The 27,436-nt window shown below is 39.7% G+C and overlaps 1 protein-coding gene across 1 annotated transcript in view; it reads left to right on the forward strand.

Moving 5' to 3' along the window:
- Positions 1-25,520, forward strand: part of rasa3 (RAS p21 protein activator 3) — a 51,410-nt gene extending 25,890 nt beyond the window's left edge. The window contains exons 7-25 of the mRNA XM_074614694.1: positions 7,013-7,093; positions 7,200-7,272; positions 9,889-9,962; positions 10,054-10,158; positions 13,169-13,325; positions 13,444-13,592; positions 14,009-14,123; positions 14,252-14,326; positions 14,415-14,538; positions 14,965-15,071; positions 15,860-15,937; positions 16,063-16,140; positions 16,377-16,450; positions 19,231-19,337; positions 19,711-19,793; positions 19,907-20,115; positions 20,206-20,309; positions 20,900-21,083; positions 22,027-25,520. Coding sequence (XP_074470795.1) covers positions 7,013-7,093; positions 7,200-7,272; positions 9,889-9,962; positions 10,054-10,158; positions 13,169-13,325; positions 13,444-13,592; positions 14,009-14,123; positions 14,252-14,326; positions 14,415-14,538; positions 14,965-15,071; positions 15,860-15,937; positions 16,063-16,140; positions 16,377-16,450; positions 19,231-19,337; positions 19,711-19,793; positions 19,907-20,115; positions 20,206-20,309; positions 20,900-21,083; positions 22,027-22,102 — 2,053 coding nt within the window. The 3' untranslated portion in view covers positions 22,103-25,520. The remainder of the gene's footprint in view (positions 1-7,012; positions 7,094-7,199; positions 7,273-9,888; positions 9,963-10,053; positions 10,159-13,168; positions 13,326-13,443; positions 13,593-14,008; positions 14,124-14,251; positions 14,327-14,414; positions 14,539-14,964; positions 15,072-15,859; positions 15,938-16,062; positions 16,141-16,376; positions 16,451-19,230; positions 19,338-19,710; positions 19,794-19,906; positions 20,116-20,205; positions 20,310-20,899; positions 21,084-22,026) is intronic.
- Positions 25,521-27,436: the final 1,916 nt, after the last annotated feature.

The raw sequence follows: 27,436 nt of genomic DNA on the forward strand, positions 1-27,436 counted from the left end.
ACTATTGGATGGATTAACATAACATTTTGTACAGACATTCATGGTCGTCATTCATTCATTCATGAGAAGTAAATTGAGATTTTGGACTCTTGCTGTTGAACCACGAAGGAAGAAGCAGGAAGTAGTGTTCATGCCATGGGCTTTTGAGGACACTATATAGTGGATACCTTTACCCAGTACAACACGCTTCACTCTTGTTTATGCGGTGCATGACTTGTTGCCCGGCATCAGCTTTTTTGACAGTCAGTGAGATGTTTGGAGGTTAGAGCTTTTTGTTTAGACTAAATCTGCTTTTGAATGTATGAATCATAGAAATAGAATAGGAGTAGAACAGACATTGAACTGTTTTCCGTGGTCATTTGACTAGTGCAAAAGAAAATGTCGATTGTTGTTAGTTGTTATGAGCTGAACAAAGTTGGCAATAGCAGTGTGTTTTCCTACGCTGTGACAAGAGTGTGTGGATCAAGCACTAAGTTGTTAATTTTTTCTCATTTACTCCGGCTCCTTATATCCTTTTACACACAGAGATTCCGCAATACTGCCGTAAAGAAGATCCGCAGTTGCACACAGTCATTGGCTCAGTTCTGTTTAAGACATATCCGTCTTAAACAGGCAGTGTGAAAGGGGCTTGTGCTTTGTAACATTACTACTCCACAGCTCGTTTGAGTCGTTACTGCAAAACCTCTCCTCAGTGAGTCCGCGACTTGCCATAAGTCTGTTTAGTTTATATGGAAGAAGTTAGCCTGCTACAACGGTGACAATTGCAACGGTACACATAAAAATGTCCGCCGCTCTGACCATCCTGCTACGTAGATTTGAATGGGAATGTCCGTTCTGCTCCTATTCTATTTCTATGGTGTGAATCAATACGTTGTGGATGTCTTTAACTCATAAATCTGCCCTTACTACATTGTGTCGTGTGTGTGCGTGTTGCTGTGTGTGTAAAATGTGATTGAACACGGATGTGATGTGTGAACTTCAGTGCTTGAAGGGGATCAATGATATGCTGATGGTCTCGATGGACTATCTGTGTGTGTTTGTGTGTGTTTTGGTGTTTTTGTGTGTGTGTGTGCTCGTTTGCTCTCCAGCTCTTCCTCTGTAACATGCAGCAGTAAAGTCTGATGACGAGCCAGCGTGGCTCCGTTCCCAGAGCACATTGTGGGTAAGGAGCTTAGAGCAGGAGGTCATCTAGTCAGATTTCTCTAGGAAGACACGTGTACGAGAGACGGAGAGAGAGAGCTGCGTCCATTCAGCTCTACACGTCAAACTAACCGATTGAAAGAAATCTTCTTTAAGCAAAGAGAGGAAATGTTATTCATCCAAGCATGTTTCATTGCACTCACTGAGTGTGCTTTACATTAAAATGCATTTAGCCTCAAGTAACATGTACATAACGAATAGAATAAATAAAATACATAAAGTGCAACAGCAACGAAAAAGAAAAATACAAGTACAAAAATTAAACCACCTTTTTCCAGTTGATGCTACTTTATACTGAAACTCCACTACATTTTAGATGGAAATATTTTACCCCTCCTTACATTTATCTGACAGTTATTGTTACTACTTACTTTGAAGATTAAGATTCGACAAAAAAAGCATATGCTCATAAAATAAAATATGCATTGATGTAGATTAAACCACCCAACAGTATATAAAGTTAAATTCAGCACTTCTTCCAACATCTACAGGGAGCAAGTGACGCCAACGACTCCGGCCCAAGCAGGAAAAGTTAACAGTGTCTCTCTGTCCGTTCTGGGCTACTGTAGAAACATGGCGGTGCAGATAATTGTTACACACCGGTCATTTAAAGGACCGGTGTGTAACATTTCAGGGGATCTATTGGCAGAAATGGAATATAATATTAATAAGTATGTTTTCTTTCTTTCTCCTTTAATAATCACAAAACTGATGCAGCAGAACCAGATAAATCATAATTCTTTTATGTCACACATTCTTCTTCCTTATCAAAACATAGCGCCTATATTACCCACAATGCAACTTGACCAATGACGGTCTGAGATTCGGGTGTGTTATGTCGCCTCGAGCCGCTAGTCTCTAAGCAGAGATGAGGAGCGGCTACAGAGGTCTCACTTCTTTCTAACTCCACACCTCCAGATTTTTTTTTTGAAACTTTTAGTCTTTAACTGATGCTGACTCAAGTGACATCACATGAGGCAATTTATCAGATTTCGCATAGAGCCACAAAACTCCCTTTCAAGAGTTCCCCATGAAGTAATATTTTGAATGTAAGACTTGTAATTGAGTATTGTTACAGTGTGGTTTACACACTTGTGGTCACTTTTACTTCATCAAAACATCTGAATACTTCCTCCACCCACTGGAACATGCTGACAGACAGAAATGTTGTCAGTTGTGTTACACCACAAATGACAATAACCAAACACATTGTTTGCTTTTGGAAGATACTCCACTCCCCGTTGTGATTTGATTTAATTTAATATTTCATTTAACCTATAGTGCACCCGTCAGTGACACAGACTCATACATCACATCCCTTTTTTGTGTGTGTGTGTGTGTGTGTGTGTGTGGCTTTGGCACTATGATGTAATTCATTTCCCTTTTATTTGAGCCAAGTTGTTTTTGACAGATTACGTGGGCGCAGAAAAGAAGCACATTAACCTAATATGAGTAACGACGACTAAAACAAACAAGTCTGCTTCACCACCACTGTCTGGCATGTCAGAGCTCACAGTGGTGATGACAGAGAGGGAGGGGGAGGAGGGGGCTGGATAGTAGGCCAAGCAGGGGTTATATAAACAAGCTTATTGGACAGGAAGCGCTCTGGCATTAGTGATGCTAAACCCAGCCCTCTCCTTATTCCTTATTAGGATCCTATATGTGTGTGTGTGTGTGCGTATGTGTGTGTGTGTGTGCGTGCGTGTGTTTGTGTGTGTAGGTGTGTGTGTGTCAACAGGATGATGCAAGCTGTTGCATATGTAGTCAGTTCAGTTGTGGGCAGCGCTGTGATTTGCTGTGTAATTCATCCTGCAGTGTGAGTAGTGGTGCATCACCGTGACGCACAGGAAGTGATTCGTCCCGCTGGGCGTCCTGTCCTGTTTGGGTGCTAATCCCCTTACAGCATGATGTCATCGGACACAGGAATAGATAGATGTGTGTGGGAACTTTGTTGAATGAAGGCTATAAATCCAGACTATGGTATTCCACTGTTCAGTGTAATCCTCAGTTGAGAGTGTGTTGTTGAAACGTCTGTTTTACTACCTCTGTCTTCCTGAGAATCTTTAGTTCCTTATTAGACAACATTATTAGGGCTGTCAAAGTTAACATGATAAAAACGCGTTAACACAAATTGATTTTAACCACTAATTTCTTTAACACATTAACGAAACTTGCGATTTTTAGGTTGCTACTTATGGAATCCATAAGTACCAACCAAGTAATACTAGCTTGTCGGGAAGGAGGCTAAATATTACTTCATACTTAAACTAACTTTTGGCGAGGAAAACACTGGCATGGACATTTTCAAACGGGTCCCTTGACCTCTGACCTCAAGATATGTGAGTGAAAATGGGTTCTATGGGTACCCACGAGTCTCCCCTTTACAGACATGCCCACTTTATGATAATCACATGCAGTTTGGGGCAAGTCATAGTCAAGTCAGCACACTGACACACTGACAGCTGTTGTTGCCTGTTGGGCTGTTGTTTGCCATGTTATGATTTGAGTGTATTTGTAAATATATACATACATTTGCATAAAGCAACCATATTTGTCCACTCCCATGTTGATAAGAGTACTAAATACTTGACAAATCTCCCTTTTAAGGTACATATTGAAAATTGCGATTAAGTTTTTGAATCGATTGACAGCCCTAAACATTATACTAGAGATGTATGTTTTCTGTATGTATACTTTGTACTACATGTACGATTTGAAGACACTTGGGTATGAATTGGCATATCCAACACATCCTAACGTAGGAAGGATCTTGTAATGACAAGACTGTTTTATTGTACGCAATTATATTGATAATGAAGTGGAATTGAATTGACTATACAAATTATATGTTTTACTGCATATTGTTTAAATAGATTTTTTTTCTATTTGGCTGTGTATAAATCTTAACATGCATGAAAGTATGCAATGTGATTTGGAAAAAATAATTTCTGCACAACTAGAAAGAAAAACGTTTTTCTTCCTTTGTTGATCCGAGATGCTTGAGTCCAACTCTGAAACCATATTTGCAGAATAAATCCTATAGCTTTGTTTTCTATATCTTTCTTGTTCTCAGTCCGATCCCTCTCTCTGTCGTAGAGTCATAAGTCTGAAGATATGGTATCGTCTGCTTTTTTTATATTATTTTTATCCCCTGGCCTCTCGAGTGGTCTTTGTGCTGTGTTGCTGGATCACACAGGCTTTAAAATTGGCCCAACTCTTCGCCAGCAGCTCAAATGGATTTACCTCCCTCCATCTCTTTTCATGTGTCTCTCTCTCTGTTTCTGGCCTTCTAACATACATACAGACACACCTAACACTGACACCAGGGGTCATTTCTCATCACATGCTGATAAAGCTCTCACAGAGCTCTTAACTTGGCCCAACATGTACTAGCAAGGACTCCCAGCGTAGGAGTGAGCTGCAGCATGAATGGACCAGATGTTTTATGTCTGTGGAAAGGGGTCTGATGACTGGATGTCTTGATATGATGCTCTCTTTGGGGAGGCAGTAGCCCAGTCCGTAGGGACTTGGCTTGGAAACCGGAGGGTCGCTGGTTCAAGTCCCCGCATGGACCAAGTACTGAGTATGAACTGGTAGCTGGAGAGATGCCAGTTTGCCTGTGTGTAATGTGTAAATAACAGAGTGAAAAAAATTTAATTTCCCATCGGGATTAATAAAGTGCCTTTCTTCTTCTTCTTCTTCTCTTCTCTTTAGATTAGTTATCGTTGGCCTCTTTCAGTCACTCAAACACTTATACAGATCATTACAATTAATTGTATGCTCATGGGTTAATTACGTACGTCAGAAGTAAAAGTTTATTTTTAGTAGACATCCACGGATGATGTGGATATTTGTAGATGCTATTTGTTTTTGAGCTCAGTGGAGTTGTGTTTGCACTTGGTAAAGATACATTTTTCACAGCAGTCATTTTGACATGTCATAGCAGGAAAAGTAGACGTGTAATTAATAATATCTTTTAACCATGTTTACTACCTTGTATATGTTTATGTTTACTATTTTGCACATTTTTACTGTTTGTATATGTTGCTCATTCTGGTGTGTTTTTAATATTTATTTCATATTTTAACTGGTATTTTGGTTAGTTAGCTATTTATATTTTCTTGTATATGCACTGTACTTGAATGTACATGTGACAAATAAATCTCATCATGGTTGCGGATACCATTTAGGTGTGCAAGTGTCTTGGCCTTGGTGCTGTGTATGCTGGCTCACTGGCGTCGCTCACTGGGACACTTAATGGAGCAGAGCCATCGTTAGTGTTATTAGTAACACCTGTGCTTTTCCTGTAAAATGTCTGCTGTGAAAAATGCCTGTTGGATAGCGGCACTAAGTTTCTTGTATCAGTGTCACTTGTGTCACATGCTTTTAGATGTTCTAAGTATTTATTAAAACACTTTAATACCTTGTAAACTAAATGATGTGTAAAGGAGTATGGCTCCATGTGTGCATCCTTACAAAAAGCGTGATGAGATTTCTCTTGATTGACCATCAGTGAGCATCATATCTGAAACACACCTCTTCACTGGGATGGAATTTTTTATTTTCCAACTCTGTGTTGCTGAGAACTTCTCTTCAGATCTCAGACTTCAAATTAGAGATTTTGAAATGAAGTCAAAGCTACATTAAGCCATTTTTCTACCACCTAAGCACTCATAGAATCACGACTGCAGAATTATCACCTGAATAGAGTCGTGTTTCTGGTCACCTGATTATGTAGGTGACCATATACTGAGCTGTGTCTCAGTTCGGATTCTTCCATATAGTACACTGTACACTATGTACTTACTTGCGTAGTGTGTGAATTTCGACAGGGTAGTGTTGTCTCAAATCGCACACGGCTGTTGTGCACTCACCAGGAAGCTTGGTAGATCAGCTAGTGATAGACAGCCTCGGACATTCAGTTCACACGAATAAATTAACCCAATAATGGCTTCAATCCGACTACAGTATTGTAGTACTTTGTGAAAAAAACACATGTATAACTTAAATTTGTACATAACATATGCACTCAAAAGTGTAAGTAAGGAAATACGCATTTAAGACGAAGCACTGGTCTTTAAGCTCTTTGGTCTCCGCAAACTGCAGAGAAAAAATATCTGTCCTAAAGCTGCTAGATGATCACATTTCTTATCTGCTGTCTCATGCTGGGCAGTATGTTGCTGTATGTTGTAATCAACTGGAAACAGCTGTTTTATACTGTGTATGATGGTTGATGAGAGCAGTGAGACTCTTGCTGTCTGTCTGGGCCGAGGTGTAGGATTGGGTGTCAATTCTCAGTGGTCTTGGCAGCACTGGTGACCCTTTCATATTAGTCATTTGATCAAGTGATGACATAGAGATTAATAGAGCTTTATGAGTCCTCTGAGACTCAGAGGGTTTTGTGTGTCGCTTTTAGCGTTTGGAGATCTTTTTATACTGTTTCTTGTTTTTGTGCTGCCAAAGAGAAAAAGAGCTAAGGTAGCTCCTCCTCTCTTAGCATAGTAAAGGTATGTTTGCATTGTAAAAATACCTTACTATGATACAGATACTGTTAGTGTAAAAGCTTCTTCTGAAAAGCTTTTGTCTATATTAGATTTTAAACTTTTTTTTTTTTTTCAGCATTCAACTTTTAGTACATTTATCCCTGACATTTGGGCGATAAGGCGAGGCAGTCCGAGTAGAGCATTGAATGAGATCACACACCGTGCTAATGGTGCAATAAAATTAGCATCACGTTAATGTGTTACAGGTGTGTCTGTGCTCGTACAGTAGTGTGCTTATTCATTAATGTTTTGTGTGTGTTTATCCATAGTGTGTTGGAGTGCCAAGGTCTTCCAATCGTCAACGGCCAATGTGATCCCTACGCTGCTGTCTCCTTACTAGGACCTTCGAGGTCAGATCTCACATGATTTCACACAGATTTCACCAAACACAACTTTGTTTATCACATGATTAACTTTAAGTGTTTTTATCTTCTTCTGCCTCCGTGTTTCTCTCAGGTCGGAAGCCAAAAAGACCAAAGTGAAGAGGAAAACCAACAATCCACAGTTTGAGGAGGTTTTCTATTTTGAGGTAAATATATATATAATATATATATATAATATGTGTGAGTTGTTTCACAGTAATTTGTTTGTCATTGTAAAGATGTGTCTTCCTATTTGCTACATATTATTTTAAATTTTGTTTTTCATTGCTTTTTATCTCTAAGTAGTCATAGTAACTTTGAGTTACTAAACATTACATTAATTCTTGCTAATAAACAAATGTTCTGTGTAATTAGAATCAACAAGCTGTGAGGCATAATAATGTTGGCTAAACGGTAATAATAATCTTTTCTCAAAATTCAGAGATAAAAACGGTTCTCAACTTGACTAGTTGATATATGTTTTATATACTGTTTATATATATATAAAATCATAAAGAAATTGTGAAATCATAAAAGGTTGTGTAGGTATTTGCACCATACCAAGTTTTTTATGTAAACATGTCAAAGTTCGTATTTCTATCATTAGTTAATATTTGTAGATAATTTTTGTACACATAAACACACTCACAAACTGTCATATCATTACTACTGTAATTGTTGAGATTCATGTGAGCTAACGTTAGCTGTCTAGCATAATAACGTTAGCTAAATGGTAAAAAATCTGCATTTCACCAAATTCAAAGCGATAAAAACGGCTCTCAACTTAACTAGTTTGTATGTGTTATATATGTATATATATAAAATCATAAAAAATATCACATAAAAGGTTGTTTAGTTATTTCTACGATACCATGTTTTTATGTAAAAATAAAATAAAATGGACAAAATAAAATAGCAGACGCAACTGAAAACACATCGGAATTGTTTCTTGCATATTTTATTTGTCTGTGTGTTTTTAAAAACACAATACAGTTCCTATTTCTATCATTAGTTCATATTTATTGATATTTTTTGCACACACACACTCACAAACTGTTGTACCATTACTACTGTAACTGTTGAGATTCATGTGATAAGCCTTAAAGCAACTGGAAACAGATAAATGTCTGAATGTCTTTTTAAAAACATGTCACAATTCACATTTATTTATATATATATTTATTATGATATTTTACATACGCAGACAAACTCCCGTTCACTCTGTCCCCGTTAACCCTCGCTCACCAGTCATTCTGCTCTGACATTTTTGTGTCGCTCCTCCCTCTGGCCTCCCCGCTGCAGCACCATAAGACAGCAGGACAAGAGTATGATTGATTCGGACAAACCACCACCAAACAATCTGGCCCATTGATTTCTATCAGACAAGACCGTCTCATTTATTCCCGACCACCACATGAACAGGACTCATACCCTGTGGTGCTCTCTGCCTGCAGCCCCCCTCTGAGGCCCACTACCACACACAAACACAGGACATCTATCACGTTTCTGTCATGTGGTTGTGCTTTTTTTTAATTTTTTCGGATGTTATTTTCTGAAATTTAGATATCACTTACTTACTTTGCTACATTCTGATCTCTGATAGCTCCCATTTTGATCCAAATCGGCCAGATAGTGAGCTTAGAGTTTGATTTGGGTCATTTCGGTCTAATAGAGTGGTGCAGGAATGACATATTTTTGTAGGCCAGCCTGGAAGATATCACGCTGGTTCCCTCAACAAAAAGGCCAATGGGATTTTTCCGTTTGATTTAGGATTATGTCAGAAAATAAGCTCTGTGGCAAACAAACATTTATGATATCAGCTAAATAATCTTCACAGATAAACACAGTTTTTGAAGCGTAAATGCAATCGCCAGAAGTAAAATGCTAACGTTAGGCTATAAACAAACTACACCACGGTCGCATGACTTCACGTCACCACCTCTAAGCTAAAATGTTCGGTGTAATGATGTTTAGTAGTCTCATTTAGACACTTTTTAGTAACCGCCTTTTTTCAGACACGTAAACACTTCAAAATTCACTGGTGGGATATTTACTGATGTATTTTATGTCATAGAACAAAACGTTAAAATCTCCTAAGCTTGTGTTAACCACAGACCTCACTGTATTTCAGGCATCTAACTAAATACCCATTAAAAAAAAACATTGACTTCCAGAAAAGGGAACCGGAAGTGCAAAAATGCTAACTCATTTACGAGTTTTAAGACTCATTCCTGCAGCACTCTATTAAAAACAAAACAACAACTAATTTCAACAAACAAATGTGCAATTTAAGAAAATCAAGCTTTCATACGCTGCAAAAGGGCATCGTATGCTTTGCAAGGTAATAGTGAAGCATCAGATGTCTCAATAAGGGCTGCAACTTACAATTTTTTCATTATTTATTATCTGCTGATTATTTTCTGGATAAATGATTTTGTCTATAAAATGTTGGAAACGAGGTTACATATTCAAATAGATTTTTTTTTTAATCAGCCAACAGAAATAACAAACAAAAATATAAAATTTACCATCATGTATGACAAAGAAAAACATAAAATCTTCACATTTGAGAAGGTGAAACCGTGACTGAAACAATTAGTCAATTATCAGAACTATACATTTTATATAGATTGATTAATCAACTAATTGATTGAACTGGAGTCTCAATGTTCTGTCTCTCACCAGCCTGTTATTGTGGATGTAGATGACCCTTCAATTTACCAGGAGGAAATACCGACTTCTCCATGATTTATGCTAAATGTTTACTCTGTCTCCATTTCTAGGTGACGCGGCCGTTAAGCTACACAAAGCGGCAGTTTGATGTTGAAGAGGAGGATGTTGACAAGCTGGCACTGAGGTGAGCCCGTAGTAGAAGACTGTGTGTCAGTATCGGTGCTGAACTTAAAGCTTCTCCCGTGTTTGAACTGCACATTGTGGCTTGTGTTCAGGGTGGAGCTGTGGAACGCCAGCAACCTGAAGTTCGGGGATGAGTTCCTGGGAGGTGTGCGAGTTCCTCTGCGGGCGTTGGGTCAGGCTGGTGTCCACGACGCATGGTGAGAGTAACATCACTAACATCATCTCCTTTTAGACACTCTGTCAATCATTTTGGGTCTGTTTTATGTTTTTTTTTCCAAGTACTGTACTGTACCCTGCTGGGGCACGGTGGGTTTGATTTCATCATCACTGTCCGTTGACATTCTGAGTATGTGTTGCCACAGCAACAGCAGAACCATAGCAACAAGTATCGACACTAACGACAGACATTCTTTAAAGTTTTTATTTAACCAGGGTCGATTTCTCCGAGCATGAAGGCTGTTTTCCAACATCGCTGACCCAACAGAGCCTGTCATTGTATTTTATTTATTTTTAGAAAACTGAACACTTCGCCTCCATGAATGATGGGAGCACTGATTTGGAAATATGAACAGAGAGAATACAACTTTTGTAGTCAGTGCAGTCCAATACAGAGTGGAACAATCACGCCCTTACATTTAATGAGAATATATTCAGTATGTGAAAGTTAAACCTTCATTAATTGATTTTCTGGCCCAACTCGGGGCACCCAACAAGCCGTAAACACAACATAGACATATTATGGCCTTATAAAGGTCAATTATTAACACATCAAGTAGACACGGAGCAAAATTAGCATTCATTTGGAGTCATGTTTGTGGCCATCCGAGGAATGTAAGTCCAATATTCAGTCTCTTTTTAGAGCCTGAAGTATGTAAGAGGGAAGTATCTGGCAGAATATATACATATGTATATATGTATATATGTATGTATATATACAGACGTAGGCAAAGTTGTTGGTAACGTTCCGTTAAAGAGAGAAAAACCCACAATGGTCACTGAAATAACTTGAAACTGACAAAAGTAATAATAAATAAAAATTCACTGAAAATTAACTAATGAAAATCAGATATTGTTTTTGAATTATGGTTCAGCAGAATCATTTAAAAAAACAAACTAATGAAACTGGCCTAGACAAAAATGATGGTAACATTAACTTAATATTTTGTTGCACAACCTTTTGAGGCAATCACTGCAATCAAGTGATTTCTGTAACTCTCAATGAGACTTCTGCACCTGTTGACAGGTATGTTGGCCCACTCCTCGTGAGCAAACTGCTCCAGCTGTCTCAGGTTTGAAGGGTGCCTTCTCCAGACAGCATGTTTCAGCTCCTTCCACAGATGTTCAATAGGATTTAGATCCGGGCTTATAGAAGGCCACTTCAGAATAGTCCAATGTTTTGTTCTTAGCCATTCTTGGGTGTTTTTAGCTGTGTTTTGGGTCATTATCCTGTTTGAGGACCCATGACCTGCAACTGAGACCAAGCTTTCTGACACTGGGCAGCACATTTCGCTCCAGAATGCCTTGATAGTCTTGAGATTTCATTGCACCCTGCACAGATTCAAGACACCCTGTGCCAGATGCAACAAAGCAGCCCCATAACATAACCGAGCCTCCTCCATGTTTCACATTAGGTACAGTGTTCTTTTCTTTGGATGCTTCATCTCTTCGTCTGTGAACATAGAGCTGATGTGACTTGCCAAAAAGCTCCAGTTTTGTCTCATCTGTCCAAAGGACATTCTCCCAGAAGCTTTGTGGCTTGTCAATATGCATTTTGGAAAATTCCAGTCTCGCTTTTTTATGATTTGGTGTCCTCCTGGGTCGTCTTCCATTAAGTCCACTTTGGCTCAAACAGTGACGGATGGTGCGATCTGACACTGATGTACCTTGACCTTGGAGTTCACCTCTAATCTCTTTGGAAGTTGTTCTGGGCTCTTTGGTTACCATTCGTATTATCCGTCTCTTCAATATGTCATCAATTTTCCCCTTGCGGCCACGTCCAGGGAGGTAGGCTACAGTCCCATGGACCTTAAACTTCTGAATAATATGTGCAGCTATAGTCACAGGAACATCAAGCTGCTTGGAGATGGTCTTATAGCCTTTACCTTTAACATGAAGGTCTATAATGTTCTTTCTGATCTCCTGAGACAACTCTCTCCTTAGCTTTCTGTGGTCCATGTTCAGTGTGGTACACACCATGATGCCAAACAGCACAGTGACTACTTTTCACCCTTTAAATAGGCAGACTGACTGATTACAAGTTTGAAGATACCTGTGATGCTATTTACAGGACACACCTTAGTTTAATATGTCCCTATGGTCACATTATTTTACATCTTTTCTAGGGCTACCATCATTTTTGTCTAGGCCAGTTTCATCAGTTTGTTTTTTAAAATGATTCTGTTGAACCACAATTCAAAAGCAACATCTGATTTTCATTAGTTAATTTTCAGTAAATTTTTATTTATTATTACTTTTGTCAGTTTCAAGTTATTTCAGTGACCATTGTGGTTTTTTTTCTCTTTAACGGAACGTTACCAACAACTTTGCCTACGTCTGTATATAAGATAAGATATTCCTTTATTAGTCCCGCAGTGGGGAAATTTGCAGTGTACAGCAGCAAAGGGGATCGTGCAAGAAACAAGATGCATCAGCTAACACAGTAAAGAAGAGCTAAACAAAGTGTAACAAATTATGAACCATTTAAATAGAAGGAAGTATAAAAATAGGAGCAGTATATACAGTATTGACAATAAACAAACTATTAACAAAATTGCACAAGTGGAAAACGATATTGCACAGTGAGAATGAAATGAAATTCCACCTGAAAATATCAGGTTAAGTGTAAGTGGTCTACTGGGAGCAGTAGTATATATATATATATATATATATACTACTGCTCCCAGTAGTAATAAAACCCACATTTTGAGTTGGAAGGAGGAACACATCTACGTTTAAGCATTATGAAAGAAACTTAAATTTAAGTTATTTAAACGGGAAAATTAGTTGAATATTTCCATTAGCTATGTAAACAGCTTAAACTGAATATTTAGTGCATAGTTATTGTTAATATAAAGATTGATTAGTGCAGCTTGTAACAATTTGTTGGCACTGTAGCCATGTCTAATTTTTAAAATGTTGAGACAATTGTCGCGCATCATCCCTTCAAGTTTCATCATGGTCTGATCTGATATTCTTTTTCTTCTTCAGGTACTTTCTTCAGCCCAGAGAGAACGGAGGGAAGCCAGTGAAGGTAGAAGAGCTCGGCTCTCTGCGTCTGAACATCGTTTACACCGAGGACCACGTCTTCCCCTCCGAACACTACACTCCCCTCAGAGATCTACTGCTGCACTCGGCCAATGTGGAGGTTCGTGTCTCTGCTCTGCTCAGACGTATTTGGTGTGCTGCAGCATGTTGTGCTGTTATGTGCTCTACGCGTCACTGTTTGAACGCTCCATGTTTACTCCTCGCACCTCTCTGTTCAGCCTGTGTCGGCGTCCACAGCTCACACTCTGGGGGAGGTGTGTCGGGAGAAACAAGAAGCCGCCATCCCCCTCGTCCGTCTGTTTCTTCACTATGGCAAGATTGTGCCTTTCATCAGCGCCATCGCTCACGCTGAAGTCAACCGCACACAGTGAGTGTCTCGAAGCATGTTTTCCCTGAAACCACAGCTCAACAACAGTTGTCACAGTTAATAAAGTTGTACCTGACAGTCCAGCTGTTGTATCTTTGGCAGATATTTACTGTAGCTTTATCTTTCTTAGCAATATTATGAGTATATTTCTTCAACATAAGCTGAATGTTGTATATTTGGGATTTGGAATTAATTTGAACACTAAATCAGGTGCAGATTTATTCTTGAATCGCATTAATTAAAGTGATTGTAGAAATGAGGTCATCAGTTTGTATGGGGAAAATCAGCTGGCTTAGCATTTTGATTTGACTGTGACGATATAGGCAGCCACAGTAATTTATTTATATTAAATAACTCTCAAAAAATCATGCGGTTTTGATTTGTACACACAAAACCCACCCTGTCTCTCTGCGTAGGGATCCTAACACCATTTTCCGGGGAAACTCGCTGACTTCCAAGTGCATTGATGAGACCATGAAGCTGGCAGGAATGCACTATCTGCAAGTCACACTCAAACCCATCATAGATGAGGTATGGCACTGCGGTACTGCCATGATTTATTTCTTGATGTCATTCACGTCACATGTCTTTCTCTGTAGAATATTTTTGCTAAATCAAGTTATCAATGGATATTTCAATACTTTTGTCAATCTTCACAGATCTGCGCAGAACACAAATCCTGTGAAATCGACCCGGTCAAGCTCAAAGAGTCGGAGAACCTGGAGACGAACAGGGTAAGAAGATGAGTTTGTTTGCTTATGTGTGTGTGTTTGTGTGCATTAGTGTGTTATCTGACATATCTGCCCTACCTCCCGTCTATAGGAAAACCTTCGTCAGTACGTGGACCGTATCTTCAACGTTATCACCACCTCTGGCGTCCGCTGTCCCACCGTCATGTGCGATATCTTCTTCTCTTTGAGAGAATCCGCTGCCACCCGTTTCCAAGGTAACTCACCCCCTCTGAATGACTTACAAATGATGGAGGAAAGAAAGCAAGCTGCTATTAAGGCACAGGAAATAGACAATAAAGAACGGGATGTGCAAGATGTCCAAGGACACTTTCAAGCTGCTATTTGTGTCAAACCTGAAAACACTTAAGCCTCCCACACACTCATTATGGTTATGTACGGAGTATGTACACCCAGTATCACATACTGTGCTGCCTCCTGTTGGCCGTCACCGGGCACTGCAGGAACGAGCTGTTGATAAGAAAAATGTATAGTTTGTTTTTTTCTATATAATTCAGACAGCACATTGAACAGATCTGCTTTTCTCCTTCGAGACTGACTGCACATGTGATGTCTTAGGGATTTGAGCAATAGTGTGTGTGATAATCCCGTTTTTTGTTTTTTCTTTCTTTCTGCTTTCCTAGTTGACCAAGATGTTCGATACACAGCAGTGAGCAGTTTCATTTTCCTGCGTTTCTTCGCTCCAGCCATCCTCTCCCCCAACTTGTTCCATCTACGGCCGCACCATCCAGTGAGTCTGATTTTTAAAACAAACAAACATGCAACCAACATATACGTATTTATGCACATATCTCTGAAAATAAGTACTGCTGAAAACATGTTGCATAAAATGTGAACATTTAGAGTTTGTTTAGTTGTCCTGAAATTGTTCATGTTCAGATTTCCACTTGAAGGACTTCTCGTGCCTGTTGGCGTAAAAGCTGAAGTTCAAAGTTCATTCTTGACTTTGAGGACGCTAGGGATGGGACGATGTATGTTTTTTTATCACAGATAGACAATAAATTGATCGTGGGGAATTTCCATTATCGGGATAATCGTGAATATCATCACGAGTGACTTGACAAAGCTGTCTAGCTTGCTATCCTCATTAAAAAAAATACAGGAATTATAATGTAAGAAAGAACAGACTCACATAATGTTGCTATTTTTATCAATTTTATTTATCCTTTATTTATTCAGGGGAACCCAATGGCTTATGATTACCTTATTTAAGACTGTTTGATTGTTTTTCACTAAAAAGAAGTGTGTGCTATCTGTGATGCAATAAAAATATTTGTTTCTTAACAAAATGTAAGGAAACGTATAGAGTTTTAACCATATTTTTATAATTATCGGGATAATCTTGTGAATCACAATTATTTTGCTCAGGATAATCGTGCCATGAAATTTTCATTATGTCCCGTGCCTAGAGGACACTACATTTCTTTGTTTTTATGGCTCAACCAGTGCTTTTATGATGTGGTCAAGTGTGATCGCTGATTTCTCAACATTTCATTTCACATATTTTTGTCTCCCTAGGATCCCGCCACCTCTCGAACCCTCACCCTCATCTCCAAGACAATCCAGACCCTGGGGAGTCTCGCCAAGTCTAAATCTGTGAGTTTCTCTATTTTCATTTCTGCGAATCGAACTACACTTCATTTGTGTTTCAGTCTGAGCAATTGAATTCAAACACAACTTGCTAATCGTCCTCTATCTGTCAATCTTTCTTTCCATTCAAGGCCAATTTCAAAGAGTCTTACATGGCTGCATTTTACGACTACTTCAATGAGCAGAAATATGCAGACGCTGTGAAGAATGTGAGTTTTTCTTTGTTACATGCAATAAATATAATAGTCTCTTTGTATGACAGATGAAGATATACTCAGATAAATGGTAATGAAAGAATGGCAACTTTTTAAAAGAAGTGGAGTGGATAGAGGAATGTCAGAGCGTGGTTTTCATGGTTGGAGTTACTTGGATGTCGCTTGAGAGGGAAAAAGTTACCATGACAATAAATATGTTGATCTATGATATCCTTTACTTTCCTCCACAGTTCCTGGACCTGATCTCCACCTCTGGCAAATGGGATCAGAAGAGTATTGAAACACCAATCATGCTCAAAGAGGGGTAAGGAGACAAATTATTGTTAAACAGATATTCATGGAAAGAAACGTCTATAAACAGCTCTCTCAATACCACTGCTAAGAAGTCCTACATATGTTATATTTGATTAATCTGAGATTTTGTAATCGTAGTCTTATGCACTGTGGCTGTCACCTTTTCACTAAGCAGCTTCAGTGTTTGTCTTTGAACCACTTTATTAAGGTTGTCTTGGTGCGTGTTTCTAGCTGATGGGTTGACTATTAAGGCTGATTCATTCCCAAAGTGAACAGTTACAGTAAAGATACACCCGAGGCTGTAAAGTGAGCCCTCTCTAACAACACATGGGCTGTTGTCGTGATGATATTTCTAATGAGGCTGTAAAGGGGAGGCTGTGCCAGCGCCTCGCTCATCAACAATCCCCACCCTCTTTTGTTTCTGCTACCGTGGCGTAGGAGTGTAAAACTCACTATAAAGAGGGTTGATGGGAAGGGGTCAAAAGGCACGAAGGGCAGGTAAGAGCTTCTCTGTATAAAAGGCTTTGCCCTTGTGACCCCATGTGTGTGCACTGTAACCCCCCCAAACCAAGCCGGCCATTTTCTCTCCCGCCCAACATCATGCGCTACCGTAGATGCTGCTGCACTTTACTTTATACCTGGCCTATAAGCAACCTGTCCGTTACACTGTCTGACACCGTGTGATGGATTTTTAGTCTTTCTGCATTTACATGGCAGTAGACTGGTGTGTACACTGGCTGTGACGGTATAAAGTAAAGTGTGAACCTTTACGCCTTTAAGCCCTCACTAGTGCTGATAGCCCTTCTCGATCCTCGCCATGCCAGACATGCATGGTGTGACAGTGACAGCAGGGGTTGGTTACTGTACAAACATTTCTGGGATCTCATATCTGCCCGCATCCCGTCCCTTTATACCGTTTGTCCAGCAGACTGTGACCATATCTCACTACCATACACATTAGAGTTCCCAGCTCAGCTCCAGGCGTTATTGCAGATGTGAAACCAGCATGTTCTTGGCTCAGTAGTGTGATAAGAGTGCTAGTCTTCCTGTGGGAGAGTCGTAACTTTGGTGTTTATAACCCTGGTGCTTCATATTTCATGTATGCTACGGCCTTCAATCTCTAAAACAAAGACATCCTGGTGTTTACTCTCCCTTAAAGGACCATACCGGTGGTTTTACATGTTTTAGCCCATTAAGAACAAATAGCGTATACCTCACATCACTGTCAGACATTTTTCAAAGCATACCATCATGTTTTAGATTGATTTCAAGTTACAGGCATCCAGTGGTTCCATTTATTTTATTACAGTGTGAGAATTAACTGACACAGATTGGAAACTTCCTTGAGATAGATAATGCATCATAGTGGATTTATGCATGTATTTATTGATTTATTGAGCTGAGAAGCTTCGCATTCATGAGCTTTTGGATGTCAGAAAATCAAACCCAGAATTTAAAAAAAGTATGCCAATATGAACATCTTGCTCAAAGTTTAATGTGAATTTCTTGTAGGGCTGCAACTAAGAATTATTTTCACTGATTAATCTGCTAATCATTTTCTCGATTAATCAATGTGACATCTTCAAAAGTTTCAGTTAAAAAACTAGTTCAGTTCAAAACCCAAAGAAATTCAGTTTATAGTGATATAAAACACAGAAAAGTAGCAAATCCTCACACATTGGAGAAGCCGGAACCAGACAATTGTTGATATTTTTGCCAATAATTGTTTTAATTTTTTTTTTTTTTAAATCACTAAAACAATCAATAAGTGAGGGATAATGTACAGCGAGCCGGCCATTGTTGTGAAATAAACCCCGACAGGGCGATGCAGCAAGATAAATCAATAATCTGACACAAAAACGGTCCGCCAGAGTCCGACATCAGAACTGCTCCCATAGCAACGATCTGTTATACATAGCAACGGTCTGCTATAAAGAAATAACAGACCGTAGAACACAGATATCGACCAATCAGAATCGAGGATTTAACAAAGCCCCGTAATAAATATGAATAAATATTATCAAATTAGCTGCAGCTTTCTGTTGAACATCTAATCAATGAATCGACTTCTTTCAGCTCTAATTTCTTGCATTAAAAAGGAAGCTCAGAGGGCCGGGGCATCCTTTCACACACCACCAAGAGGCGTTTACAGGATACTCCCTGTCTACGACTGCATTACCACATGACATGATAATATAACCTTGATGTAAAAATAAACATGACATTTATTGTTCAGTGTGATGTATTAGCTATCTCAAGTTTCAAGTCTCGCCAAGTCGGTTTTCATAATGTACTGAAACTAAATGGAAACCAGCGGCTGTTTGGAAGGAAATCAGTCTAAAATCTTGTGTTATGATTTGGCAAAACGTCAGGTAGGGATTTATACACAATGCAGTAACAAGTGAGGTAATGGGGTAAAATATGCAAAAACACGGGTACCTTTGATCTGCTGACCCATCTCCTGTTTGACTCATAGGCTGTTAAATCTATGAGTGCTGTACTGAAGATTTTTACATGTACAGCAGAGAGGAATACAAGAAACTGCAAGCATGTAAACGGATTGATAAATGTAGACTAATGACTGCACAAGATTCCTTTAACCTGAATGAAATGCTGGTTACCGATCGTTTTATGCAAAGTCATTAATTCATACACTTATACTCTTTTATATTTAGCACTGTAAACTTATATAAGGGATGCACTGTGCCAGATTAATAAAAATATTTTGTTATATTTAGACATTTCTGTGAAACATAAGCTCATGGGTTGGTATTTCCATTTTTTCCTCAGATTTATGATAAAGAGGGCACAAGGGAGAAACCGGTTTGGAATGAAGAACTTCAAGAAGAGATGGTTTCGTCTCACCAATCACGAGTTTACTTACCACAAAACCAAAGGTAAGCTCAAAGGTCTCTGGGGATCTTCTTACAGTTGCATTGTTTCCTCGTCTGTTGATGTCGTTGAGTGTGCTTATGTGAGAATCAGCAGGAAGGAGAGAATCTGCTGATTGTACATTTAGTCTGAACACAATGTGCGTTCAACACATGTGGTGGAGATTAAGTTACCGGGCAGGAAAAACATTTGTGCTGCATCCAAACAAGCTCGGGCCAAAACATACACACAAACTGTTTCTAGTTCTATACTACATAACACGTTTTCTAAAAGTGACAAAATCAAGTTCAAGTTCATAAAATCATTCTACACATTCCTCCATTCTTTCCTTTTTTTTTTTACATTTCTCATGTCTGATGTGTTTCTTTTTCCGTCCAGGTGAGGGCGCTCTGTGCAGCATTCCCATAGAGAACATTCTGGCTGTAGAGCGGCTAGAGGAGGAGTCTTTCAAGATGAAAAATGTAAGGACCCCACACAGCCATGAGCTCTTTGGAGCTTTGAGCAATAGGCCCAAATCACTCCTACAAGTATTTAGATTCTTCCTTCACTCACCGTCCCTTTTTCCCTCCTCCAGATGTTCCAGGTCATTCAGCCGGAGCGGGCGCTCTACATTCAGGCCAACAACTGCGTCGAAGCGCGCGACTGGATCGACATCCTGACCAAAGTCAGCCAGTGCAACCGCAAACGCCTAAGCACCTACCATCCTTCAGCCTACCTCAACGGCCACTGGCTCTGCTGCAAGCTCTCAGCAGACGCAGCCGCTGGGTGTACACCCTGCACCGGGTACGTGAAGTTGTCAAAAAATCTATCCAGCATCAGGTTCCTTTAATTTGTTTGCACTCTCTCATCCTCCTGTATGCATCTGTTTTTCAGCGGTCTGCCAGCAAACATCCAGCTGGACGTAGATGGAGACAGAGAGACCGAGAGGATTTATTCCCTGTATAGCACATACATGACCAAACTGATCAAGATGCAAGGTCAGACGCTGGCTGACAAAGAGTGTTTTTAAAGGACCAGTGTGTAATAATTGGGGGATCTATTTGCAGAAATGGAATATAATATTAATAAGTATGTTTTCTTTAGTGTATATTTACCTGAAAATAAGAATCGTGTTTTCATTACCTTAGAATGAACCGTTTATATTTGCATAGGGAGTGGGTCCTCTCCACAGCACCGCCATGTTTCTACAGTAGCCCAGAACAGACAAACCAAACAATTAACTTTTCGATAACGTTACTAGCTCCCGTCGCCACCGCTCTCTCTCTCTTGCTTCACCACTCACTTCCCATGTCCACACACACTCTAAGCACTCTACTCTTATAACAACTGGCTCGAGAGAGGGTCATTCGCGTTTTTGCGACGGCTACCGTAGCAATTGTACACGTTTGGCACACAGGAGAAGTTGTAATCTGCAACCTCACCACTAGATACCACCAGATCCTACACACTGTTCCTTTAAGTGTCTCTGAGCATGCACATGTATGATTACACATTTTCCATGTTTATTTTCACATTGTCCCTTTTGTCTTGGTCTCTCACTCTGCCGCCTGTCTGTCTTCCCCTGCAGAGGCCTGCGGCAGTAAGTCTGTGTACGACGGGCCGGAACAGGAGGAGTACTCAAGCTTTGTCATCGATGACCCACAGGAGACCTACAAAACCTTGAAACTGATTGTTTCAGCCGTGCAGACCTTGGAGCAGCAGCACACCAAGTACAAACGAGACAAGTTCAAGAAGACAAAGATAGGCAGCCAGTATGTGGTTTGGTATTTATTTATGCTTGTAGCTCAGATTATGATGTGTTATAAACTAGGGGTGGGGGAATAAATCGATACAGCATAGTATCACGATATTTTGCGTGGCAATATTGTATCAATACACAGTATCGATCTTTTATTAAATAGCTGACGGCCCGCCGGCAGGCATGGCCACTATTCTGACTTTCAGAGGTTGCAGCTCAGTTTTAGAGCTAGAGTGAAGATACTGGTATCATATGAAACTAGAAAAAGGAATCCAAACCTAAGGAATCCATTGGTACCAACCGTGTCATGTTAGCTTGTTGGGAGGATGTTAAATAACGCTCCAAAGTTACGCTAAATTTTGGCGAGGAAAAACTGGCATGGCCATTTTCAATAGGGCCCCTTTGACCTCTGACCTCAAGATATGTGAATGAAAACTCTTAGATGAACAGAGTGAAAACTGTATCTTATTAGATCAAACAGATGTTGACAAACTGCATTATTTGTAGTTGAAAAAAGGTAATAAATTGCAATATATCACAATATATCTTATCACAATAATTAAGTATCGTGATGATATCTTATCGCAGGGCCTCTGGTGATTCCCACCCTTATTATAAACTACAGTTATTGTATATAAAAGGCAGTGGAGGCTGAGAACTGCAGAAAAAATGTTACGTGTGCAATCTAGTTCAATACTGAGAAACGTCCCCTTTGGGCCAGCAGGTGGTGCAGTCGTACAGGCTGTTATTAATTGAACATGTACAAAGTATGTTGGAGATTAAATTTAGCACTTTTAACTTTTCAAATAACAATATTGGCATCATCATTTTGGCCTCCAGCTCTGCACAGCACCTGATAATAAAGTACTGTCACTGATGCTCTATTTTTAGCTCCAAAAAACACTCTGTAACCTCCTGCCAACAAATAATCACCATTTTTCTGTTTGTTTCCTCAGGGAGCATCCAATTGGAGACAAGAGTTTTCAGTGCTACATCCGCCAGCAGTCTGAGAGCTCCACCTACTCCATCTAGCCCTGTGGACTGTTTCTACGATGCCCAGAACCAGCATATTTTTCTTTACTGCAAAGACATCCATTTTAACAATGCTCCGTGTCTAGTATTGAGTTTTAAATCTTTATTTTTCCTTAAAACAAAATATAAAAAGGTGAGATAATTTCACTTATTTCCAATGCAGTGTATCTATGCTTCAAAAGGAATATTTCACTTTTTTAAAGACTTTTCTGGAAGCAGGTGATGCTGTTTTGGAAACGAGTGTCACCTGATTTATCTGTTCAGTTTTAAGGAAATTAAGAGTCAATACCAGACTGAACAAGCCGTGCAGATGGACTTTTTTTTTTGCATTGTCTCAAGATGCATCACTCCAAATTTGGAGCACAGACCTCAGATCAGCGTGACAGATAGAGGAACAGTTGTGGAAGAAAGGAGGGATACAAATCAAGACATAATCATACCATCTATTTGGATCTCCTGTCTGTGATGTGACGAGAGAACAAACAAAACGTTTTCACTGGACAGTTTTGACAGTGACCAACACGCACTTTAATCGCCTCCAAATCTATGGATGAACAAGCCTCGCAGCACTCTTTCAAAAGCTTATTTTATCTGTTTGATTTTTATTTGGTTATTTTAATGGTTGACATGTTCCATTGTATTTCACTCCAGAAGGAAGGAAGGACTGTAATGTTTCCCTCTTTGGGTGGTGTTGTCCCCAACCTCCTCAGGAAGGCTGTGAAGGTCGAGGGCACACAAGAAGGGACCAAGCACAGCCGAGAGCAGCTTGACGTTATCATTGTTCTCAATTTCATCCCTCATTTTTAATCCTTTTCATCAACGTGCTAACAGTTGTATAGGTTCAAGTTTTCACGTTTCATTTGAAGCCTTGTTCTGTTGTGGTTGCATATCATGCTCCAGTACCTGGGCTGAAGGAATAGCTTTTTTAGAGAGTTCTGACACTGAGTCCAAACCCACATAGGCCTTTTTTGTGTCTTTATGAGTGTAAAGTTTCAGCTTCTCTTTTAAGACGAAATACACATACTGTACAAAACAGGTTTTGTTTTCAGTTAATCTGACTGATTAGAGCTCTTCTCAGGACTGTGTGGGTGCGTATAGACTAACTGAGGGACATCTTCCTGAGTCTCCTGTTAGCTTTGTCGCACCTGTTAGGTTAGGGCGGAACAAATTACACCTTTATCATTCTTATTGGTAGATGGAAATTTGTGACCTAATACATTCACATCAAAGCTCCGGCCCACCGTCAACCTGAGCAGAGGTCTAATCAGCCAGAAGAACTGAAAACACCTGTTAGGGTGTTCAGAGGCTTTAAGTTGAACTCCATTTGAGCTCCATCTATGAGTAGTAGTCCCAAAGCCTATTGAAGGAGGCTGGGACACGGGCGGACATGGGTGTTGGGTATGGGGTATAACACTTATAACACAGTATAACCGAAACTGCAGTTGTGCGTTGCGATTGGCTCAATTTCGGCGAGTGCAGACCAGATTTTACCGTGCATGTGTACCCCAAAAGTATGACGCGTTGATGACCCAGCCTCTTTCAATAGGCCTTGAGTAGTCCAACCTTGTTTGACAAGCACACGCTTCCATGGTGGATAAATATTAGTGATCCCGTTGTAGGTTCATGTGGATGGAAAACAGTGTATTTTGCCACTTTTAAGAGGCTCCTTGGCTGAGAGCTTTTCAACACACCCTCAAACTGCATGCAGACATGACAAAGGCATGTGTTTGTTTCACTCTGTGTAAGTAGAAAAAAGGCGTTAAAGCCAAACTATCCCTTCAACCACCACAAAGCAGAAACTACATGTTAGTACAGCTCGTTAACAAGGACGGTTTTTAGCTTCTAATTAACTGATATACTAACATTTTAACCAGTCTTGTCTCAAATGGATAGTGTGTGTGAAATGGATAGTGTGTTGCTGGTTGTGTTGCACTGTTGGCTGCCTAATAATGTAGTGTTTCTGTTTAGCTCTGTCTTACTTTGGATAGGCTACACCCTGTAGTTTAAAACCTATTTATATGCATTCCTCTGAGAAACTGCTTGCTGTGAATCTTACCGGTCAGCACCCCAGAATCTGTTGATGGTACAGGATTTATTGTTGTTAACCAGTTGTGTTGTGTTGTTCTAGGCAACCACTCTCATTTACATTCATCAGCACTCACTCTCGCCAAAACCAGTGCATGTGAAGTATAGTTGTAGTCACGGCGACGGTAGCCTCCACAGGTGACTACAAACCACCACAAATTTTTGTATTTTCCAAACTAAATACCTGGTTATGTAGCCTCACGTGTGATCACAGGATCCCAAACAGTGCCAGTCATCACTTTTATATAATTCTTTTTGAAAAGCAAACAAAAAAAAAATCATTGTTATATGATATAGATATGTTTTTTATATATCTCGAAACCTATACTGTTTTAAAAACAGACGAGCAATTATTCCGATGACATCTTTTTCTTTGTCAAATTTGTTGATCTATGAACTATAAGGACGGTTCTCAACTGTTTGACTATGTTTTCTATCTCTGTCTTGTCATACAGAAATCTCGCTGTGCGTCTGAATCAAATGACTGAGGTGTGTGTTTTGTGTGTGTGTGTGTGTTGTGAGTGTGAATTTGTCAGTATGTGCATGAGTGACTGACATGACGGGTTGTATTGCCAATTGAATTGCCCCAGTGTTACAGGTCAGGAGAGGCAGAGTCGCACTTGTTAAAAAAGAGAAGATCACTGCCTGTAATTCTACTAAAGACCTCCGGCCTGATATGGTGTATCTCCTCTTTCCTCTTGTATAGAACCACTGTTCCTTTTCAAGGAACCTTTGCCAATATAATCTCCCCACTCATTTTATGTAACACAGTAATAACATTGACGAACCATTAAGAGAGCAGCATTGCTGTGACCTCTGAACTTTGATGAGTGTTTGTTTCCACCAGTTACTAACTCTCCTCAGGTTTAGGAAACTCAGCACTGCATGTTTTTTTTTGCCAAGAGCGAGGAGCTGTGTCTCTCATCCCTAACTTGGTAATCATATTTATTATCATTTCAGCAAAACCTTCCCAGAAACATCAGCTGACTCGGTGGGGGTAGTGCCAGTTACAGTAACGGCAACTCCTCTAACCGCGAAGCCCACAAAGGAATGACTTATGCAATAATGGTGTGTGTGTTCCAGCATGCAATAATAATAACAACCCCTCAATAAGCCCATCAAATTATCACAAACGCACATCTGCTGTCCTTTTCCAGTAAAATTCCTCTTCAGATAAACACGTTATAAAGGGAGAACAGTGTATTTTGTATAAATATTTTAAAAGTATTAAAATAAGCCTGTTATAATGTGTACATAAAACAGTTGAATGAATGGTGAAAATGTGATGTGTTTTTTTCCCTGAATAACTAAATGAAACCAATATTAATGCAAATGTGGTGTCGGTGTCATTTGTTCAAACAGTGCATATTTTGATATTTGTGTGTTTAGCTGTGGTGCAGATACATTCACGTCTTCTTTATGTGTCCATTGTTTGGGTCCAAGTTGTATGCACGGTCCTGGTATGGCTTATTGGGACAAATGGAACAGAGCTTTAATTATTGTTATTACTTCCATCTATGCTTTTCCATCCAAGAAAAGTCCAACATCTACTATCAATTTCAGACAAATGCCTTCTAAATGATGACAAGCAATTCCCCGCTGTGGTCCATTTACTGTCATGTTCAGTGAATCATCCGATGTTTGCCTGAACAACTTCAAATGGATGTCACCTTGAATCAATTTGCCAAAAACGGCTGTTTTTTCATCATTGTCCTAGTTTGTCTTGCATTTACTGCATGTTATGCTTATGCCAGTCTGGTGAAGAAAAACAAGCCTCCTATTATCCCAGTCTCTCAATGAATCAGCAGACATGAAGAAATGTTGATGAGTTTGTACCATAGTTCATTCATTTTTAGAATATTAATAGCAGAATATCTAACATGGCAGATGGGATTCATCCGTAATGTCATTCAATCAAACCATAACATAAAGCCAAGTACAAAAAGTAAAAGTACTAATTAAAATGCAGAAAATAAAGCTATCAAATAAATGTAGTACTACTAATAATACTAATAATATTTCCCTCTGAAATGTAGTAGAAGTATAATCATAATAGAAGTACTCTAGTAAAGTAGGCTACCTGAAAATTGTACTTAAAGGTCCCATATTGTAAAAAGTGACATTTTCATGTCTTTTATATTATAAAGCAGGTTTAAGTGATATATAAATACTTTTGAAAGTATCGAAATGCTCAATCCACAGAGAAATACACACAGCCCGTATTCAGAAACTGAGCTTTTGAAACAAGCCGTCAGGATTTCTGTCCATTTGTGATGTCACAAATCTACAATATTTAGACCATTTAAAAGTTTTAAACGTAAACATTCTAAATGAGTCCCAGTTTATTTCCTGTTGCAGTGTATGAGAATGACATCAGCTGACAGGAAGTAAACATGGACCCAAACTGTTGCCTAGCAACGCAATTCTGTTGCAATTCCGTTGCAATTCCATTGAAATGTACTAAAACGGAGTGTTTCAGACAGAGGGTAAATACAGGTGTATTCAAGCAGACAGCATGAGGAAAATAAAGGTTTTTTTTAAACATTAAAGGGACTATTTGTAACTTTCAGAAGTGCTTGTTAACAGCAACACCTGTGGCCGTTAAGTCAACAAAAGTCAGCGTCGGGCTCGCGCTTGTGCTCGCTCTAAATAGACATGAACGAGCATCACTCAAAACAGTGAGTCTACACACGTCAGCTAAAACCACAATATCACTCTATATTTCACCTGCTTGGCAGTAATGTTAGCTGACCAGACGACGGTCTCTCCATGAATCACTGCTGATCCTAGTGTTGGCTTTTCCTGCTTCAGCCCCGCTGCTTCAGCCTCTGGGGCTGAGGCAGCAGGGCTCCGCAGCGAGTAACGTTATCGTCTCCGACTGCGCCCGCAGGGAAGACACCGGCACCCGGTCGGAGACGATAACGTTTCTCGCTGTGGAGCCCTGCTGCTTCACAAGAGACGGGAAACCTCTGTTGGTCTGGAGGAGCTGCAGCATTTATTTCTGCACAAACGTTCACTAGATATTCTCAGAGCTAAACTAACTCTTCTGCAGTGTGTAGTGTGCGCGCATGAATGTGAGGTGGAACGAGAACGAGCGCGCTGTGTGAGGGAAGACAAGCAGGCAGCGGAGCGGTCTGAACAGCGTAGCCACACGCGAGTGCGCGTATGGGACACCGACCCGGTAGATCTATATGTGTAAAAAGTTACAAACAGTCCCTTTAAAGTATGTAAACATGTTCTAGTAGAAAC

The sequence above is a fragment of the Sebastes fasciatus genome, chromosome 2 (assembly GCF_043250625.1).
Source record: "Sebastes fasciatus isolate fSebFas1 chromosome 2, fSebFas1.pri, whole genome shotgun sequence".
Lineage (NCBI taxonomy): Eukaryota > Metazoa > Chordata > Actinopteri > Perciformes > Sebastidae > Sebastes > Sebastes fasciatus.